The sequence below is a fragment of the Stigmatopora nigra genome, chromosome 2 (assembly GCF_051989575.1).
Source record: "Stigmatopora nigra isolate UIUO_SnigA chromosome 2, RoL_Snig_1.1, whole genome shotgun sequence".
In the NCBI taxonomy this organism is placed as follows: Eukaryota; Metazoa; Chordata; class Actinopteri; order Syngnathiformes; family Syngnathidae; genus Stigmatopora; species Stigmatopora nigra.
In genome coordinates, this window is record NC_135509.1 from 12,797,820 (window position 1) to 12,816,357 (window position 18,538).

At 39.9% G+C, this 18,538-nt stretch overlaps 3 protein-coding genes and 1 long non-coding RNA gene across 5 annotated transcripts; 3 read left to right on the forward strand and 1 right to left on the reverse strand.

The window, feature by feature from the left end:
* The first annotated feature begins 27 nt into the window (after positions 1-27).
* LOC144210664 (uncharacterized) lies at positions 28-5,675 on the forward strand. The gene is made up of 7 exons (XR_013329426.1): positions 28-1,761; positions 1,950-2,075; positions 2,186-2,333; positions 3,508-3,612; positions 3,682-3,750; positions 4,658-4,737; positions 4,807-5,675. It is a non-coding gene; the product is annotated as an uncharacterized LOC144210664 (long non-coding RNA).
* On the reverse strand, positions 819-4,915 carry cyp19a1b (cytochrome P450, family 19, subfamily A, polypeptide 1b). The gene is made up of 10 exons (XM_077737425.1): positions 4,671-4,915; positions 3,650-3,798; positions 3,439-3,589; positions 3,216-3,370; positions 2,970-3,146; positions 2,783-2,897; positions 2,584-2,698; positions 2,158-2,320; positions 1,818-2,059; positions 819-1,722 (listed from the first exon to the last, which is right to left on the reverse strand). Exons 2-10 carry the CDS (start codon positions 3,783-3,785, stop codon positions 1,399-1,401), a joined length of 1,578 nt encoding a protein of 525 aa, XP_077593551.1. The 5' UTR covers positions 3,786-3,798; positions 4,671-4,915; the 3' UTR covers positions 819-1,398.
* A 410-nt stretch (positions 5,676-6,085) lies between the features above and the next one.
* clpxb (caseinolytic mitochondrial matrix peptidase chaperone subunit Xb) lies at positions 6,086-14,133 on the forward strand. 2 transcript variants are annotated; one of them, XM_077744528.1, is made up of 15 exons: positions 6,086-6,470; positions 6,877-6,954; positions 7,772-7,932; positions 8,004-8,118; positions 8,493-8,647; positions 8,722-8,881; positions 9,159-9,200; positions 10,076-10,252; positions 10,866-11,030; positions 11,099-11,187; positions 11,480-11,644; positions 11,726-12,025; positions 12,094-12,186; positions 12,273-12,379; positions 13,044-14,133. In XM_077744528.1, the coding sequence occupies exons 2-15, from the start codon at positions 6,900-6,902 to the stop codon at positions 13,132-13,134; spliced, it is 1,875 nt and encodes a 624-aa protein (XP_077600654.1). In that variant the 5' UTR covers positions 6,086-6,470; positions 6,877-6,899; the 3' UTR covers positions 13,135-14,133. The 2 variants fall into 2 exon arrangements, with proteins under 2 accessions (XP_077600654.1, XP_077600663.1); XM_077744537.1 differs by lacking the exon at positions 9,159-9,200 and having other exon boundaries at positions 6,087-6,470.
* An 870-nt stretch (positions 14,134-15,003) lies between these two features.
* On the forward strand, positions 15,004-18,482 carry LOC144215535 (uncharacterized). Its single transcript, XM_077744549.1, has 6 exons — positions 15,004-15,214; positions 15,298-15,425; positions 15,975-16,574; positions 17,760-17,918; positions 18,027-18,128; positions 18,228-18,482. Exons 2-6 carry the CDS (start codon positions 15,300-15,302, stop codon positions 18,360-18,362), a joined length of 1,122 nt encoding a protein of 373 aa, XP_077600675.1. The 5' UTR covers positions 15,004-15,214; positions 15,298-15,299; the 3' UTR covers positions 18,363-18,482.
* The last annotated feature ends 56 nt before the right edge of the window (positions 18,483-18,538 follow it).

The following is an 18,538-nucleotide window of genomic DNA, read 5'->3' on the forward strand; positions in this document are numbered from 1 at the left end:
CAGAAAAAATCTAATCTTTTTTTTTTTAATCTATGCATCATCCATTGCAATCCAAGAATTTTTGAGTCAGTGAAAAATTGACACCGTGTATTAAATCTGGATCTTCATATCGTATTTTTCGGACTATAAGTCGCACCAGCCAAACAATGCACAATGAAGAGGGAAAAAAATATACTGCATCTTTTGGAGGGCAAGTTTATATTTTATCGGAAACTTAAATCCATTTTTCATGTAACAATTTTAAAATAGAAAACAACAGGCTGAATAGGAATCTGTTAACACTCACGTTTTTCCAGATAACTATACACATTTATTTTTTTTAAGAAGGTTATCTGTGGGCAAAGAAAAAAGAAAAATAGACATGTAATTTGCACTTGTGTATTATTCACAGGTCCCAGCTAAAATATGAAAAAAAATGTTATTTATAGTCCGGAAAATACGGTAATTGAAACAAATGAAACATGCTGTAAAATTATTAATATTATTTGAAAACACAGTTTTCTTTACACAATATCTTGGCGTTTCTGTGGAGTCAAACCCTCAGATTATTGATAACAATTGCATTCATTATAATTGATGGCAGTATTTGAAGAACACTTTGTTCAATTCTTTAAATTAAGAATTGTTCCTGAAGTAAATGCAGGACTAAATGATTCAAATGAAGTTTACGTGATTTGTCTAAAAAAAATAATGGTAACTATTGTATTTGTCTATTTATATCACGTGACATCTTGCTTTATTCTATGCACTCACCTTTCTGATTGTCATTTTGGTGGCGCAATGGATGTTAGCAAATCTATTTTTGTATTATGCAGTAATAAGGAGACAGTTATGAGTTTTATTTTTACATTGAAAGTATTTTATGAGTTCATGTGTACTCAAAATAATGCTGTTAGTTTGCGCTATGACAGATTATGTCACTGTTTCAAAATTTTTTGGAATTAAGGAATGAATTTATTTCTATTTGAAGCATTATTGACAGCCTAAAGCAAAACTCAATCCACTGCCTTATTTTCTAAAGCCAAGGTGGCGTGTTTAGTTTGTGCCTGTGGTACAAATGCTAATGCACACAATATACTAAATTCAATAAATTCATCAAATCCAACAGGATTATGAATCATTACATTTTCATGTCCTCCATTTTGTTCTCCTTAAACACAAAGGTTCGTAACAATGTCAGCCAGGGATGAAAAAAAAAACGAATTGAACGTAATAAATGGGGATTTTAACGCTACATTACAAATGTGATCATTCCCTTCACATTATTAAAAGGCAAAAAAAAAAAACAGTATTAAACCAGTTGTATTACTGTATTACACCAGTTTTTAATTCCATCGGATTTAACTCATTGGGTGCCATTGATGGCAGTCAGTGAGTTAAACGAGTTAATGTGCCAATTTAGGGAATTTTCTTCACGCGCTGTGAGGGTGATAAAAACACACCACGTGTGTTTTCGGAGCTGACTGTGTCTACTTGGCGAGCGTATGCACACTGCGTCATTCTTGGGATGAAGCGCATAGCTAGGCCATGGTCGTCTTCCACCGGCTGCTGGGACAGGTCGTTGGTCTGCTTGATGCTGTGAACGGTGCAGCCTTGGCGAGGACACACGCTAAAACGAGACAGGAGCGTAACTAGGATGGCCTTCATCATCACCATGGCGATATGCTTGCCCACGCAAGAACGAGGCCCGCATCCGAACGGCTGGAAGTAGCGTTTAGGGACCTGTGAAGATAAAAGAGATGTAAGAAGACCCATGTTGAGGTAGGACCATAAGTTGACAGGACCTTTTTTTAAATTTTTTATAAAGATAGACTAACTGTTTTGTCAAAATTCTGCAGGTCGAAATCTTTGGGTTTAGGGAAAAATTCCGTTTTATGCATGAGACCGGTGTTGAGAATGATATTTGTTCCCTTTTTAATGCTGATGCCTTCAATAACATCATCTTCCAGAGATTTGCGCATGGTGAAATCAACCACCGGATGATACCTCAAGGACTCGTTGATGAAAACCTCCAGCACTTTTAGACGTGAATAGTCGACATTTTCTGCTTCACTTTCACCTGCAACAATTATAAGGTACGAAGGCTGTGGCTTTTAAATGTCGAGGATGAGCCCAACTGAGTAATTTTAAAGATGAGCATCAGTATTCTCAAGCTACCGATGACTGAGTCCATTTCCTCCACCAGGTTGCGCTCTGTGTCTGGATTCTGTTTGAGCAACATTAGCATGAAGAAAAGGCTGATGGAGACCGTGTCTGGAGCGGCGATCACCATCTCCAGCACGCACTGTCTCACGTTGTCACCAGAGAGTTCTCCTTGGTTCTGTTGAGAGTGGGTGAGTGTTTTTAATTATTATTTTTATTATCATTATTTTTTTTCCAAATACATTGTTACTAATCAATCACAAGACACGTCAATAACACTCTTATGGAATCCTCATGTATTTTGAAAAACTAAAATACACACAATTACTGAATTCATGTCAATTTCAACGTATTTCTTTTATGTTTGCTTATTTCAAATGATGGAAAAACTACAAAATGATTTCACTACATACATTGAAAATACACATGATTAGTATCCACCTGAGCAAAGATGAGCTCTGTTGCAAAGTCAAGCTCTTCATCCAGTTTCTCTGTTTCTTTTATGGATTTTCTTTTCAAGTCCAGAAGCTTTTCCATTTCATCTTGCAATTCCTGACTAATGGTAGAAAAAAAATAAATCAACAATCTCAAAGTTTAGGCCATTTCTGTTCATTAACAGACCTAAGGCAAAACATCTTACGCTGCTTTTTTATGTTTATTGTAGAGCCATCCAATTTTGAAGAATATATCCGGCTTAATCAAAACGGATTGCCACGTCTCGAAATAGTTGTGAATTTTTAGCAGCAAGTCCCTCTCTGAAATACAGAAAAGAACACACACTTATCAGCATTTTGACAACAATAGTGGGACGATTCCGCACGTCTAACCATTGAGAGGCACCCTGAGAAATAATTTGTTGGAGATATCCACTATGATGGATCTCAGCAGCTTGAGGATGTCCACGTGTCCCGACGGATCCGTTACATCATGGAGACGATCCAAATGTTCTTCTGTTGAACCCACGCAGACGGAGACCGTCTTCTTAAGACCAGGTCCCGACAGGGCTGTCAATTTGTCAACAAGAGCTTAAACGTGTTCAATGTTGCACCCAAAAAAATGCCACAATGCCTCACCTTTTAAAAAATACCTCCTCAGGTTTTTCCAGAGATCCACATTACTGTTAAAAATAATTCCTTTCCCTTCCATCCCAATGCACTCCAGGCCTTTTTTACTGCCAAATCGGGCAACGTAATGTGGACTTCTCAGGACGTGATAGACCGCAGACGACCTGGAAGAAAAGCTCCACTGCAACTATTACATGACATTGCTTCTTTACAAATTTTCAAAATGACTTGCCTGCTGATGATAAGCGTCTCTTCATTGTCGATCCACACCCGCGCAATACTACCGTATTTCTGGTTGTAGTAGTTGCAGGCTGTTCCGATGCCGGTCCAGATGAAGCGAGCGTAGGAAAGAACTGGACCCAGGCCCGCCAGGAAGCACGGACCTGTAGGAAATATGAATAATGAGGTAAGTGGCATTATTGGAGATGTGAGTTATTCATTACCTGGTATATGTGACTTGTGTAACCATTCCCAGACGGTGAGAAGCAGCAGTAACAGAAGAAGAAGCAGCAAAGTGACACTGTCTGATGTCGGGTAATTTGAGGTGTGTTCATTGGTCAACATGTCCAAGAGTGTCATTGTATCTTAAAGGCTTGTCATTGAAAAACAGAATTATTTTTAGGTTGGACTGAAGCGTATTCACAGACACAGACACTTTTTTTTATTCACCAGTATTGATTTTCTAGCTGTACCTAAAAAAAAACTTCATTTTAGGGATCCACCCAAAATATTGGTGATGGTGTTTTTTGACATTTAACAAGAACCATAAAAAGCATTTTTTTCTGGAGGTTGATTTCAACATTTCCAAATTCAAACCTCTTGAACAAAATTGTGGGAAAGTTCCAACTAAAAAGTTTGTACTGAACACTTGTGGTCATTTGACTCCATGTTTAATGTTCATGAACCCACAAAAACACTTTTCATTGGCTCAGTGTTATGCACTCTGACACAAACCAATAAATGTCTGTTTTGTTCCATTGGCTGCTAAATCAAGACTTTTAGACCTGCCCCTCAAAAAAAAATCTAAATTTTCTGTTAGGTTTTTTAATTTAAAAAAACCTTCCCCATTCATTATGAATAGCACATTCATGCATTAATTACGTTTGCCATTCACCAATAAAACCAAATTGTGAACTCAAGAATTATGACACAAAAAAAATTCTATTAGGTCTCTGACAGTAAATAAATATATTGAATAAATAGCCTCAAAAATAGATTGATTGAAAAAAAATCTCAAAACACAAACTTCCCCTTTATTTTCCATGATAATTATTCCCATTTCAACATAATAGTATAAAAAAATTGTCAAATTTCACATGTTCACATTTGAAAGTAACTATTTTTGACCAAAAGGTTTACTAAATAGCCTAAAATTATCCACCAAACAATTCATGAGAAATGGCATTTTCTAGTTTATAAAACAACTGTTATTTTATTTTCTATTTAAATAGTGGTGATGCTCACCTTGGTGCTCTGCCGATGGGTCGTTATGCCGTCTGAGAGGATGCGGGGCTTTTTCTACTTTTAAAAGGTGAGTCGCTGTCTACGATTATATAAATGTCTGTGCTCTAAAAGTTTCTAAATCCTTTTTGTTGCCTAGAAACACCACCACTTTGGAGTCCCGACTACCATTGCAGGTTTAGTAGTGAGCAGTGCCTCAAAGAAGGAAGAATCTACCCCTCCCCTCCAAAGACATGTTTTTTTTTTTTTAATTAATAAGGATGAAAAAGGAAAGTATTTAATTCGTCTTCACATGGCCTTGCTTCAATTGAGATTTGTTTGAAAGGAGCAAAGAAAGAAAGCCTGCTTCCCAAATCTTTGGAGTGAGGGGGCTTTTCAAGAGGAACTTAATTAGCTGGGTCACATTGCCCTGTGTCAAAGGGAGCAAGAATTTAACTGTTCCAAAGGGAGAATAAAATGAATAATAATTCTGCCCGTAGTATTGTCCCTGTGTGGGAAGGATGCAAAATAATAGCTGAAATTGCAAAGGAGAAAAATGGAAAACAGACATCGTTAAAGGACAGCGCCACAAATCTATGCACCCCTTCAATATATTGCTCTTATTTTTTTAAATTTACAATTTGTTTCACTAAGGCACATCCAAAAAGTTTCATTTTGTGTTTTTCATGTTTTGTTTTTTTGGCATACGATAAAACGTTGGCTGTAAATTGAAGTCTTCTATTTTTCTATTGGCCTGTTTAGTACAACAATAGCAATATCTGGAAATTGTGGCTCATTGTTTTGGTGTGCCTTCTCAAGATTTCAGGATTTGAATTCTGGCTGCTAATGAATGCACATGTTGAATAGGGAAGCTTGGCAGGAATCACTGAAACTTGAGGATTTTGCTCTCTGTTTAAATGACTTGGATGTCTATTGTTGTCAACGGTAGAAAATGAGCTTAATATGACAAAATAGAAAAAACCCACAATACATTGTTTATTATACAATAAGGATTTCTACAAAAAAATATAGACCTGGCATCCATGCATGTGGCCATCACGTTTGGGAGTGTATTTCTGTTTTTCTTCAATTTAATTGAATTGATTTTGTTTCATTTAGTAATTTAATAATTTCAATTCAGTAATTCATAAAATACAATAATGGTTGATGATAATAAATATATCATCATAATTAGGACAGGTGTATACACGGGTGAGGATCTGCACGTTTATTTTTGTATTTGAATGTTTGTTATTGTTATTTTTTGTTGTTGTAAGTAATATTGGGTTATCCCAACGTTTATCATTGTGAAAGAAGGCGGGACGAAAACTGGCAACTTGATTGACAGGCGCTTAAGCCAATGACTGCTGTGGCCACTCGGCGCACGAAGGCAGTGGCGTCACTTGCGCATTGTCTCCCTCTAGCGTCGAAACAACCAAACCACCAGACAAACATAACAGTATGTCGTCGTATTTGTTCCTAGTCGAAGGGCACCTCCTCTTCTGTTGAGCAACTTGTGCGTCGATCTCCAGCAGAGTGGATGGGTGTTGACTACACACTTAAGCCCCCATAGCAAAAAATCACTCCCAACGTGCAAGGGGGCGAATCTAGTTCGCTGTCGGGGTAACCAACCGACCTACTTCCGAAGCCCAATTACATCACACCTGGCAAGCAGTGGCTCTGACCACTGACGCTTTGCGTTTAGTGTCCTACTGATATGTCAACTTAGATGGACCCGTCGCATTGAACGCCGCTTATCCACGGAAGAATTTTGGTGTTGACAAGGAGCTGTTAAAAAGATTGCAGCTTGTTTCGTCATAAGCAGTAAGTAGCAGAAATGTTGCTTTCAAGTCGGCCATTTGATTAGGGAGGAATCCTGTGTCAGGCTGGCCTGGGCCTAGCATATGCTACTTAGCTATTAGCTACTGACATCCCCAGCCTTGCCTGTCTGTCATTTTTAAATCTTATTTACATTAAGTTTGAGTACGCTATGGCATCTAAGAGTCACATCGTGGAGGTTTATATAGTTGGTTTTATTCCAACTTGCATAAGTGAAAATAATGAAGAACGCCACAATCTTTTAAAAAAATATGACCTGGTATGCTAATGCTAACTGTGACGTTGTGGTTATGAAATGCTTCGGTTTTGGACTAAACTTGCCCTGGCTTTCACATCTAACCACTTTGTGCGTGGGTTTTTGTAAATTTTGGTTTTCATATATTATTTTCAGGGTGTTGACAAGATAGAAGAGTTATGTCCTGTCCGTGTAGCTCAGCTGCAAGGTTGTTTCTGAAAACAGCTCATCGAGGTAAGCAAGGGTTACATGTCAGTGTTGTTTGGCCCCATTGCCACTTTGTTTTGACAACTTTATTAATGAGTTTTTTTTTTATATACACGGCTACGCGTTTTCAAGCGATGAAATGAAACGTCACGCAATGACATGTTCTAGAAGATTTTTTCAGCATTCACACTTTTTTTGCTTCCACACCATGACTTTTGATGATACGTAACGTAACACTATGCACCGTCATCGTCTTTTTTTATTTAGTTACTCTTTATACCATCACGGCCAGTTCCAAGCTTATAAATAAACGAGTTCTAATGCTTTAGAATAAATGAGAATTGCATTCAAAAATGGAGCCTCGTAAATGTAAGTATTCAGTTGAAAATACACACCGAGTCAACGTTACGTAACAATGTCTATTTTTTTCTGAATCAGCACGACTGAAAAATATGAGATAGAAAATGTTACTGGGGCACTCTTAGTTTAATTGATTTTACTTCTACACAAAATAAACTATAAATTACTAAACATTAGCCTAAAATGTACTTTTTTGTTTACACTAGCAAAAGAATAAAATTGACTCACTAGGTAGTGCTCATAAATGATCTCTAAATAAAACAAAACCAAAAAGTTTGGGGCTCAAACTAAAATTATGTTGATGCATACATTGGAATATATACATATTTGAATTGCTTTCAGAATAAAAAAGGCTCTTTTTAAATTGCATGACATGTTCCTTTATTGGTAATCTATCAGAGAAATGAGATTTGCAATGAATAGTTTAGTTTGTGACTTTATTTTGTAGTTGAAGTCAAAAGGTCAATTGCTTTTGCCATTGTAGGATTTTCCTGCTCCCGGTTGCAGTTTTATTCTCTGAGTCGTCATGGCTCCAGGGATGCTCACCTGCGACCTCGTGTGCGGGTGAGATCGTTTTCCGAAACCACCGTCTGCTTTGCCTCCAAAGACGGCCCCACAAAAGACGCTGGTAGCGATGGTGGAAAGGTAATGCTTACGGCCCTCCGCTTTGCACTTGATGGCTGGTACTAATGTAACTTGATCTGTTGTTTACATAGAAAAGCGTCGGTGAGGGAAAAAGAGCCTCGGGTTCCGGGAGTTCCGGCAAGGGTGGCAGTCAGCTCCGATGCCCCAAATGTGGAGACCCTTGCACACATGTCGAGACCTTTGTTTGTGAGTAAAAATTGAAAATAAGTCGGTGACTGATTGTGTAACTCCCGCAAGTGTGTTAAACTCGGCCGTGGTTTATTGCTGCATTCCAAACCGCTTGGAAGTAGAATGTAAAAAAAAAAAAACCCACATGAATTTTCCACACCAGACCTCAATGTCTTCCAGCTGAGAGTAAACAAGAAAGTCCTTGACCTTATGCATGGAATGTACTATAAAATCTTCATTTAGAGTAAACTAGTAACTGTAAATGTATGGTTATACAACAATATAAAGCCCATTCGAGTGGCCCTTCTTACTTTTTAGGATGTCATTGCAATATTTTTGCTCATAGTATGATGTCTAATATGCCTTTTGTCTTTCTGTCCCTTTTTTTGAAGCATCGACACGATTTGTCAAGTGTGAAAAATGCCACCACTTTTTCGTGGTGTTGTCTGAGACGGACTCCAAGAAGGGACTGAACAAAGAGGCCGAGTCTGCTGCTGAGGCGGTCAAACTTGCTTTTGCACAGAAGCCTCCCCCTCCACCCAAGAAGGTGAGAAACAAACCGCTTCAATGTTCTATCCAGATTTTTGTGCGATACAGTTATGTCCATTACCAATTCAACAGATTTACGCTTACCTCGACAAGTACGTGGTGGGCCAGTCGTACGCCAAGAAGGTGTTGGCCGTGGCCGTTTACAATCACTACAAGCGCATCTACAACAACATCCCTGCAGGCAGTCGCCAGCAGGTGGAGGTGGAAAAACAACCCACTCTCACACCTCGGGGTCTGTACTGCATTGTACTGCATTTTTGATCGCCCGGCCCTCGTTGGAGGTCTATTGCTTCCAATGGCACTGAAATACAATTGCTCACTTTTGAAGTGAATTGCTTGCATAGTTGTAAGGACAGAAAATCATACATTATAACAACGGTCTTGTAACTGGATGTATAATTTGGCATTTGTTCAATAATATTGTCAAAGTATGAACTGGCTTGTGAAATGGCTGTTGTTAACGTTTTCATGATAACGTTGATATGAGCAATTTGATCCTCTTCCTGTAGAGCTAGAGATGAGAAGACGAGAGGATGAATACAGATTCACAAGTAAGTCATCGGGCCGCCGTCTCAATATCTTTAGCTTTTTTTAAAAAAAAAAAAGTGCTTTGATTGACTTTTATTGTACAAATGCCAAAATGTACAGTCCTCATTATTAGTAAGCATGTTTGTTCAATAATGGATTGAACTGATATTTTAAAAAAGCAAAGGCTTTTTTTAATTAACCATGGGTTAGATGTGATTTTCTTGGGACTTTCATACTGCGTTATATAGTCTTTTTTTTTTTCATGTTTAATCAATTCACTGCCAGACATGATATATGTATAGTATTCACAGATAGCATTTGTGGTAATTGGTACTTTGTTTCAGAAGGCGAGAGTTTTAATTTAGTGAGCAAAAGTTAATATTATATTATACATATTATATTATTTAAATGAATTATTGTTATTGTATTTACCTCCTTTAGGACCGACCTTGAATATGTAATATATATATATATATATGAAAAAGGGTCAAATTATTACAGTTATTGTCACTATGACAAAACTTCTTTGTGTAGTAGCTACAAGTAAAAGTGTTTAGTGTTAAATGGTACGACAGTTGTTATGCACTCTGTGGCTTGATCTCCCTCCGATAAAATTTCCAAACTGTGGCAGTTACTCTGCAGACAATAAGATAAAGTATCCTAGTGACCTACATTCACATCTGTACTTTGCTGCTCACTTTCCACATCCGCGCTGGAACGGACTCTGGGCCGTGTATTTTTAGCTACTACTGGGCCAGAGCTGTCACCGCTCACGTCAAATGGATGTAGCAATGACCCAAATTCTGCTTACTATTTTGGAGATGCCCGAACGGAATGCCCCCAAGATTGTTAGTCTTGACATGAGATCTAACGAGTGCGTTTTGTTTTGCATCGGCAGAGTTGCTGCAAATTGCCGGGATCAGCCCGCATGGCAACGCTCTGGGAGCCTCCATGCAGCAGCAGACCAGCCAACAGACACCCCAGGAAAGACGAGGCGGCGAGGTCTTGGACTCTATACATGCTGAAATTAAATTGGAGAAGAGCAACATTATACTTCTCGGTCCAACTGGATCAGGTATGATTTGCTCGTTGCATTTTACAGATAGTTGACCGCCAGGCGGGCCAGGGTCTTTTATACAGGTTTCATTGTAGGGTATTTTGGCTTTGGTAGTTAGGGGAAAAAAAGAAACCTTCATTTTCTGACTTTCTACTACGTTTATTAATTATCGGAAATAAACTATTGTCATATCCTTCTCAAATGCATAGCAGCATTATACAAGGTTATGTGAAATATTCAATGAACTCTCAAAATGTTTTGTTAAAAAAAACTAAATTTGTTCATACAAACATTTGATAAAAGGGTTACACTCTTGAGTAGAACTGATAGAAATATTGAAAAAAATCACAAAGGTATTAGAGACTGCAATGAAAAAAATACTGATTTGAAAATGAATTTTGCCTTTAAGGCATTTTATGGTGTAATCCAGATTATTCACATAGTCTTCAAAGATTCTCGCCCTTCAAGTTTTGGAAGTTTGTTTTAAAAACAAGTCAGGTCACTTAGAAACTGCATGTTTCACTATTTTGTATGTGGATTGTTTGAAATTGACTCTGTGACTGATAAAGTCCTTCAACCCAGGATTGACCCATTAAACTAAAAACTGCGATGAACTCGTATCGTCTTACAGGAAAAACATTGTTGGCGCAGACGCTGGCTCGGTGTCTGGATGTTCCCTTCGCGATATGCGATTGCACCACACTAACTCAAGCCGGTTACGTTGGCGAAGACATCGAGTCGGTTATTGCCAAACTGCTGCAAGACGCCAACTACTCGGTGGAAAAAGCACAGCAAGGTACTTGAGCTGGAAAAAATGTATGACAGAAATTAGAGTCCACTTAATTTGGTGTTTTTTAATTGCAGGAATTGTGTTTCTGGATGAGGTGGACAAGATTGGCAGCGTGCCGGGCATTCATCAACTTAGGGACGTAGGAGGAGAGGGAGTTCAGCAGGTCAGAATTTTGGGATGATTCATTAACTCTGTGGCCGGCATTGACGGCGATAGACGTCCAATCTGTTTTTACTGTAAGAGCAGCAAATAATGGCTGCTAGAAATGCATTGGACACTTATCGCCGACAAGGCCAACCCAAAGAGTTATGAGTAAACTCTCACCTCAGAAAGTTTCATTTGCTGCTCAACCACAAACGCAAAGAAATTCACCTCATAAATGTTGACTTCGTTGAAGCAAGGCCATTTATTGTCATCTAGGTAAAGCTGACCAGTCGTTTTCGTCTTTCCGTCAGGGCTTACTCAAACTTTTAGAGGGCACAATCGTCAACGTTCCGGAGAAAAACTCCAGGAAGCTGAGAGGAGAGACGGTCCAAGTCGACACCACAAATATCCTGTTTGTGGCCTCGGGTGCATTCAATGGACTCGACAGAATCATTAGCAGAAGAAAGAATGAGAAGGTACTTGAACTCTTACACTATTTGCGTGAATTTCCTTGCCTTTTTTTGCGCTTCCGCTTAAGTTCTTGCCCTTCCCTGCAGTATCTAGGCTTCGGCACCCCGTCCAATATGGGAAAAGGACGGCGTGCGGCTGCCGCGGCCGACCTGGCCAACACCAGCGGCGAGACGGACACTGTGGCCGAGATCGAAGAGAAGGACAGGCTGCTGAAGCATGTGGAGGCACGAGACCTGATCGAATTCGGAATGATTCCGGAGTTCGTGGGCCGCCTTCCCGTGGTGGTTCCGCTCCACAGTCTGGATGAAGAAACGCTGGTCCGCATCTTAACGGAGCCACGCAACGCCGTGGTGCCGCAGTACCAGGCTCTGTTCAGCATGGATAAAGTAAGTGTCTGTTTTCAGCTCTATTTTGCAGTCAAAGGAACACTTTTGACATGATCGGGCTCTTGCAGTGTGACCTCAACGTGACTCAAGATGCCTTGAAGGCCATCGCTCGCATGGCTCTGGAGAGAAAAACTGGTGCTCGTGGGCTCAGATCAATCATGGTGTGTGCCATGACAAGCACAATTTTCAGTTATCATTTATAATTAGTGTTTTTAGTTGCTTACTTGAATTTCATTGTCCACATTAGGAAAAGCTGCTTTTGGAACCAATGTTTGAGGTGCCTCACTCTGACATTATGGCCGTCGAGTTGAACAAAGAGGTCGTCCAAGGGAAGATGCAGCCAAGATACATCAGGTCAGAGTCTCTTTTAATCCCGGTTTCAATTCCTGTACTCAGGTTTTAACTTGAGATTAAAAAAAATGTGCGTGAGAGTTTATTAATAACACATTGACTGCCAATCCATTTTGACTGGGAGAGGCTATTAGCAAATGATCACTCTAAGGTCTCCAGTCAAAAAGGACTTGCTGATAATGTTTCAGCTTCCTTTTTTTTTTTACCTCTGGCACCCATTTTGTTTTAAATCCAAATCACACCCTGAAAAGTCAATGTCTCTAGGTTTGTAAATCTAAGTTTATGGGGCAAGCCAGGCGGTCGTTGTTCATTTTGAACTTGTCTGATAAAATCAACGTCATTTTCCAATGGCACTTCCAACCCAAATACGTGGTCAATATTTCCTACTCCAAAATATAGACCAAAAAAAAAAACTTGCCAAGGAATTCAAAGAATGTGACCCAGAATTGCAGCAAAATCAATAGGAAAATAACCCACAAATGCCCCAGTATCAGTAGAAAGTGGCCTGAAATGGAAAAAGACCCAGAATTTCCCTCAAATCACTTCATTCAACATTATGACTGATGATTCTACGTGCTTGAATTAAACTAACAAGCCTGCAAGCATTCCTACAATCGTTTTTCGTTGTTGGCGATGTCAACCTAAAAGAGCTCTGCACATGTTGCAGGGCTCCGTCCAAAGAACAGACGGACGACGACTACGATTCTGGCATGGAGGAGGAAAACTGGCCTCGCCAGGCGGATGCTGCAAACAACTGAAATGTGTCATCCATTTCACATAATGACTGTTTGATAACATTTTCAGGGGTTGTTTGACAGAAACCCCCAGAAACAATATATGAACGTTTTAATAGAGGAAAAAAAATGAAGAAAGTTGTGAGCGAGGATGTTATCATCGAGAACAACAAGGAGTATCACAACATGGGCTCGTGTGTGTGTGTGTGTGCGCGTGAGTGACTGTATGCATTTGTGTGTCTCGCAGCGCACTCGCTGCTCGGACCTTTATACAATTATTTCAATCTCTGGTGATTGTTAACATTTTATCTATAATAAGATAATAGATTTTTTTATTCGTGAGAACAATTGGAGCAAGTTGACTTTTGTTTTCCTCTCTTGCCGCGACCAAGAGAAGCCAAAAGAAGCATGAGCGGGGGCATGTCAAGTAATGCCTTTATATCAGGAGGGGCATGATATTCCATGAGCGCATCAATATTTTGATGCTTTACTCTTTACCACCATTGTGCTAATGGTGTCCACCTGTAAATTTGGACAAGTTTAAGGATGAGAACAGGGAGTAATAGTACATGTGCAGTGCAACAAATCATAGGAGGCCGGAAGGGTTATCCACGTTTGGTTTTCAGACCGTTTTTTTTTTTTTTTAAGGAATTATACTGTATATACATACATGTACATGTGTTCATCACAGGGTTTAAGTCACTGAAATTCATCCTTTTAAATTGTGTGTTTAACGCCCTATCATGGTCCATCACATAATCTCTAGAAAAAGGACACTTAAAAAGGAACTTTTGTTTTAGTGACGTCAGATTCTGTTACTATTGCGTGCCCTCCACTGAGCCACGCTGCTTGTACTTGGAATGTGTTTGACATGATTAAACTAGAACTGATCTCCCTAATTTTAAGCTTTCTCTTTCCTTCCAAAACGCCTCTTGTCTGTTACAAAGCACTGTTCCGAATGCCCCTCACATATAATGTAATGGTACAAGTTATGAATAAAATGTATTCGTGTATAGGCTTTAATCAGTTGTGTTTTTTTCAGGAAGATTGAACATGTTTCAGCAGAAGTGAACATTTCTGAGGTGGGAGTTTGATCACAACGCATTGGCTGCCACCATAGTTTAAAGGGGATGGGCTGGCTGAGTGAATTTTACAGTATCTTTCGGGGTGAGACCTGATTCATCACACGTTAGCTTCCATTGATGGGGATGGATGGATTTGCCGTCTATTCCTGTCGATTGAAACGAATGAATGAAAAGGCAGAAATCGAACGTGGACGCTTGCGCTTCTGCCATTGGTACACACACACACACACACACACACACACACACACACACACACACACACACACACACACACGAGTGCAGCATATATAATAAGATTGTGCTACACTTGTGTCGGCACCTTTATGTAATCTGCTAATCTTTGGAAAGTGATGTCCTGGCCTTTTCCAAGTCCTGTTTTAGAATGGCTATGAACAACAATAACACTAGGAAATGCAATGTTTGTACTTGTAGGTCTGACACCTGTTCCATATTGTGCTGAAGCTGAGAGGTGCAAGATAATGTATGCTGGACTTAAGAATCTTGTGTGAGCTATATTCAATAATACACATTTTATATTTTGCAGCAAAAACTGGGTTGGTGGCTGCAGCTGGATTGCGGGCCGTTGTTTAGGCAGGACTTTTTAACATTTTGTATTGACATACAAACTAATGTTAGAGAACAAGCTTGATTTTTATTTAACACTATTGTGTTCTCACATAGAATATGATGGATATAGTAATAATTTGGCTGTAAAGATTTAAGATTCTGCACTAAAATTACTTTAAAACTTTTTAAATTCCATTTATTGCTCAGTGTAATTAAATTGGGGTAACTTGGAACAAAGTCAAAACTTCAAAGGATAGAAGGCCTCTATTTTTGTTTTGAAACTTCCTGTTCGGGTTCCAATTGTGTGATATTATTAGCAAAGCCAGCCTTGGTTAATGCGGCTTAATTGGATTTAAACCACGTGGCCACGCCACGCATTTGTTTGTTATTTACTCCACTCACATGCCCCTTCATTCATTCCCTTCCCACCTGAGGGCAAACGTCCGACATTGGTAAGTTCTGACAACAATATCAACCCAAAACCTTGACATAATATACTTGCACATGGTGTATTTTTTCAAAAATCTTTTTACAGAGATGACCAACACTCTTGAAGACATCCCGTTTGGGACTACGTTTGAGTTACTGGGGGAGGACGTGTACTTGATGACGCCGCCAGACATTCCGGTGCCAGACTGTTCCCAGATCATGCAAGAAACTCAGGTTAGTGTTTTTTTTTATTTCTTGCATTGAATTGAACGTTGGGAATAATCTGTTCTAAAACAAGGGTGTCAGACTCGGGTTGGTTCACGGGCTGCTAACGTCAACTAGATTTCACGTGGGCCGGACCATTTTATGTATAATATTTAGATATTTTCTTTTATATGAATGATTAAAAGAACTAGATTATTAGCCCTGAATATTCTGTTTTATATAGATGTATATACAATGTTTATTGTAGCTTTTTTTAAAATATATTTTTAGATTTTACAAAATGATTTTTGAACTAAAAACACAGGGAAAATTGATTAAAACTTACAATTATTGATTTAAAAGGAAAAATCCAAAAATATAACATACATATTTACTCTTCATTTTAATTTGATCCTAAAACAGAAAGTCGGCACAAATGATTTACTTTCCCGGGCCACACAAAATGATGCGGCGGGCCAGATTTGGCCCCCGGGCCGCCACTTTAACACATGTTCTCTTATTTGAATGAAAGGTTTGAACTTTGATTTTTAAATATTTTTATTGTTTTTCTCTGCACAGTATGCCTTCAGTCTAGAGAAGCTGATTCTAACGGGTCAGCAAGCAGATTGCCCTTCTCCATCCTGTCCTCCCTACTGGCAGATGTTCAGCAACCCTGACGAGCACCGACGAACCGCACGGCGAAGCAGTGACCTTCGGGCCTCCCGCCCTCCACGCCGTAGTTCCAGCCTAAACTCGGCAGACGCACGCCGGCTTCACCGGCGTGGCCTGGCTTCCCCCAGATCTGACTCGGACGAAGAAGACGGCTACTGCGAGGACAACGAAGGCTCGTCCCCCGAAGACGCCGCTTGGGATTTCGCAAAGGGTCGAGAGCGCCCCCGCAGCGTCGCCCTATCCAGGGTGGAAGACGAGCACGAGGGTCTTGGCTCTCAGCACGACTGGCCCGAATCGACGGCCGAGAGCCACAGGGGAAAATCTACGTCTCCCAATTCCAGTCTTCTCCGGGCGAGACGGAAGGGCACCAAGAAGCGACGGCGTGCGGAGAGTGCCACGGGTAGATACCATCCTCCCAATAATCCAGGAGCTGACTCTTCCCGAGGCAGGCTTGAACAGCAACGACCTTCTTCTGCGGGCCCCGCCATTAAAAACTGCAGGCAAAAAGTGAGTACCTTTTTCTCTCCTTCTGAAACTTCAAATTACAAGTAGCTAGGAACTGTAAAGCAAAGCTGGTAGCCCAAATTTGAAATGACTTGCCTTTATTCATGTGGAATGTATTTTCTCATCTCATCTCGTTTTCTGAACTGCTTTATCCTCAGTAGGGGAGCTTATCCCAGCCGACTTCAGGCCAGAGGTGCAGCTTGTTAGGACACGTTTCAAGTTTTTGTGTATAATGTTTAACATTTCTATATTTTCAGGTAAATAGTAAATGTCATTCACTTCACACCAGCCTACTTTTACATTTCACCTAAAATGTGACAATGTGCAAGGTGCGGGAATTGAACCAACAATCTCTTGAGTGGTAAGCTGGTGCTCTCCTTGTTGAGCTAACACCCCAACCCAACACTCTACCTTGTACTGGACTGCCTACAACATTTTCATTTCACCTGAAAATGAAAATGTGCAAGATGCGGGAATTGAACCAACAATCTTTCGAGTGGTAAGCTGATGCTCTCCTTGTTGAGCTAATGACCAAATCCACCACACCAATTTGCACTGGACTGCCTACAACATTTCTGTTTCACCTGTAAAGTGACAATGTGCAAGATGCAGGAATCGAACCAAATATCTTTCACAAGGAATCAGTGGCCGAAGAATCTTGGCACCAGCCGATCGCAAGGCAAGCCCCACAAAGGATTGACCGGGATTTGAACCCAAGGATGCCAGAGCCGTGAAGCTGCGAGGCTGACTTACCAAGTAGCTAGGCCACAGCATTTCTTTAACCTGAAAAGATAAAAATGCCAAACGTGAACACAAAAACTTGAAATGTTTCCTCACGAGCTGTGAAATTGGTCAAAATTATTGGCCAACCAAATGGGGTCAAACATTTTGAAACACTAGTACATGTACTAGTAAGAGCAATAGAAAAACTAAAAGTGCAAGTACTGACACTAGAAATACAAGTTTAAGTAATACTAAGAGGAGTAGGGAATATGAATAGTGGTAAGATTAAAAGTACATGTACTGCAGGTAGTATAAGTTATTTTCTTTTAAAATCAAGTACATGCAAAAAGTAATGAGATTGAAAGTTACTGACCAAAAGGGGAGCAAGGCATCTCCATACAATTTCTCCAGAAATGACACGTAAAGCATTCTCCTCCTGTAAATTTGAATGCGTTTGCTCCACAGGCCTTGAGGACCGGAGGCTTTCAGGACTTTGCCACGGAGCTGTTGTGTGCTCTCAGCCAAGAAGAGAGGGAGCTGCTGGAGGCCGTCACAGACAGAGGATACCCTTTGCGTTCTGCCATCTTGGCTATGCAGAAGACTGGATACAACAGCCAAGATAAGGTACCTTCCTTAATCCAGCAGATAAACCAGTGTTATTTCACCTTTTTAAAACTGCAGCCTAGAAATAAAATAAAAAAAAATACAACACATACTAAGACATTTTGATAGCTCCTGAAGTACCTGGAAGCCTCCAGTCACTTGTGCGAGCTGGGCTACGATGAAGCTCAAGTAGAAGAAGCGCTGGAGATGTTCCAGAGCTGCGAGAGCAAGGTTAGTAGTACCTGAATTGGTATTATTTTTAAAATCCACTTTAGTTCAAAATTTAGCTGCTGCTGATGTTTAAAATCAAGTTTACAATTTTACTTTCAGGCGGCTGAGTTTTTGAGTCTCCTTACCCAGTTTGACGAGATGGGTTTCCAGCAAAGTGCCATCAAAGAAGTGCTGCTTGTTCATGAAAACCACCGGGAAAGAGCTCTGGAAGAACTTATGACTCGCATGACCTAGGCACAGTTGTGTCAAGTTTTTGTTATCACAGAGTCCCTGTATAGTAAGGCTTAGTTGTTAAAGTGACCATATTAAATAAGGCTATACCATGAATAATAAAGCTATTTTTCTTCAAAAGACCATCTATTGTACGGCTATATTTTTTGTTCACAAAAATGACCATCTGTTATCAAGTA

Bases quoted from the DNA above. Each gene is read 5' to 3' on its own strand.
- cyp19a1b (XM_077737425.1), bottom strand. From the start codon at position 3,785: ATGACACTCTTGGACATGTTGACCAATGAACACACCTCAAATTACCCG. The intron at 3,147-3,215 runs GTGAGGCATTGT...ACAAATTGACAG, and splicing joins GAGGAGGTATTTTTTAAAAG to CCCTGTCGGGACCTGGTCTT. The intron at 2,898-2,969 runs GTTAGACGTGCG...TCTGTATTTCAG, and splicing joins TCTCAGGGTGCCTCTCAATG to AGAGGGACTTGCTGCTAAAA.
- clpxb (XM_077744528.1), top strand. From the start codon at position 6,900: ATGTCCTGTCCGTGTAGCTCAGCTGCAAGGTTGTTTCTGAAAACAGCT. The intron at 8,119-8,492 runs GTGAGTAAAAAT...CTTTTTTTGAAG, and splicing joins ACATGTCGAGACCTTTGTTT to CATCGACACGATTTGTCAAG. The intron at 8,882-9,158 runs GTCTGTACTGCA...CTCTTCCTGTAG, and splicing joins ACCCACTCTCACACCTCGGG to AGCTAGAGATGAGAAGACGA.
- LOC144215535 (XM_077744549.1), top strand. From the start codon at position 15,300: ATGACCAACACTCTTGAAGACATCCCGTTTGGGACTACGTTTGAGTTA. The intron at 15,426-15,974 runs GTTAGTGTTTTT...TTCTCTGCACAG, and splicing joins AGATCATGCAAGAAACTCAG to TATGCCTTCAGTCTAGAGAA. The intron at 16,575-17,759 runs GTGAGTACCTTT...TTTGCTCCACAG, and splicing joins TTAAAAACTGCAGGCAAAAA to GCCTTGAGGACCGGAGGCTT.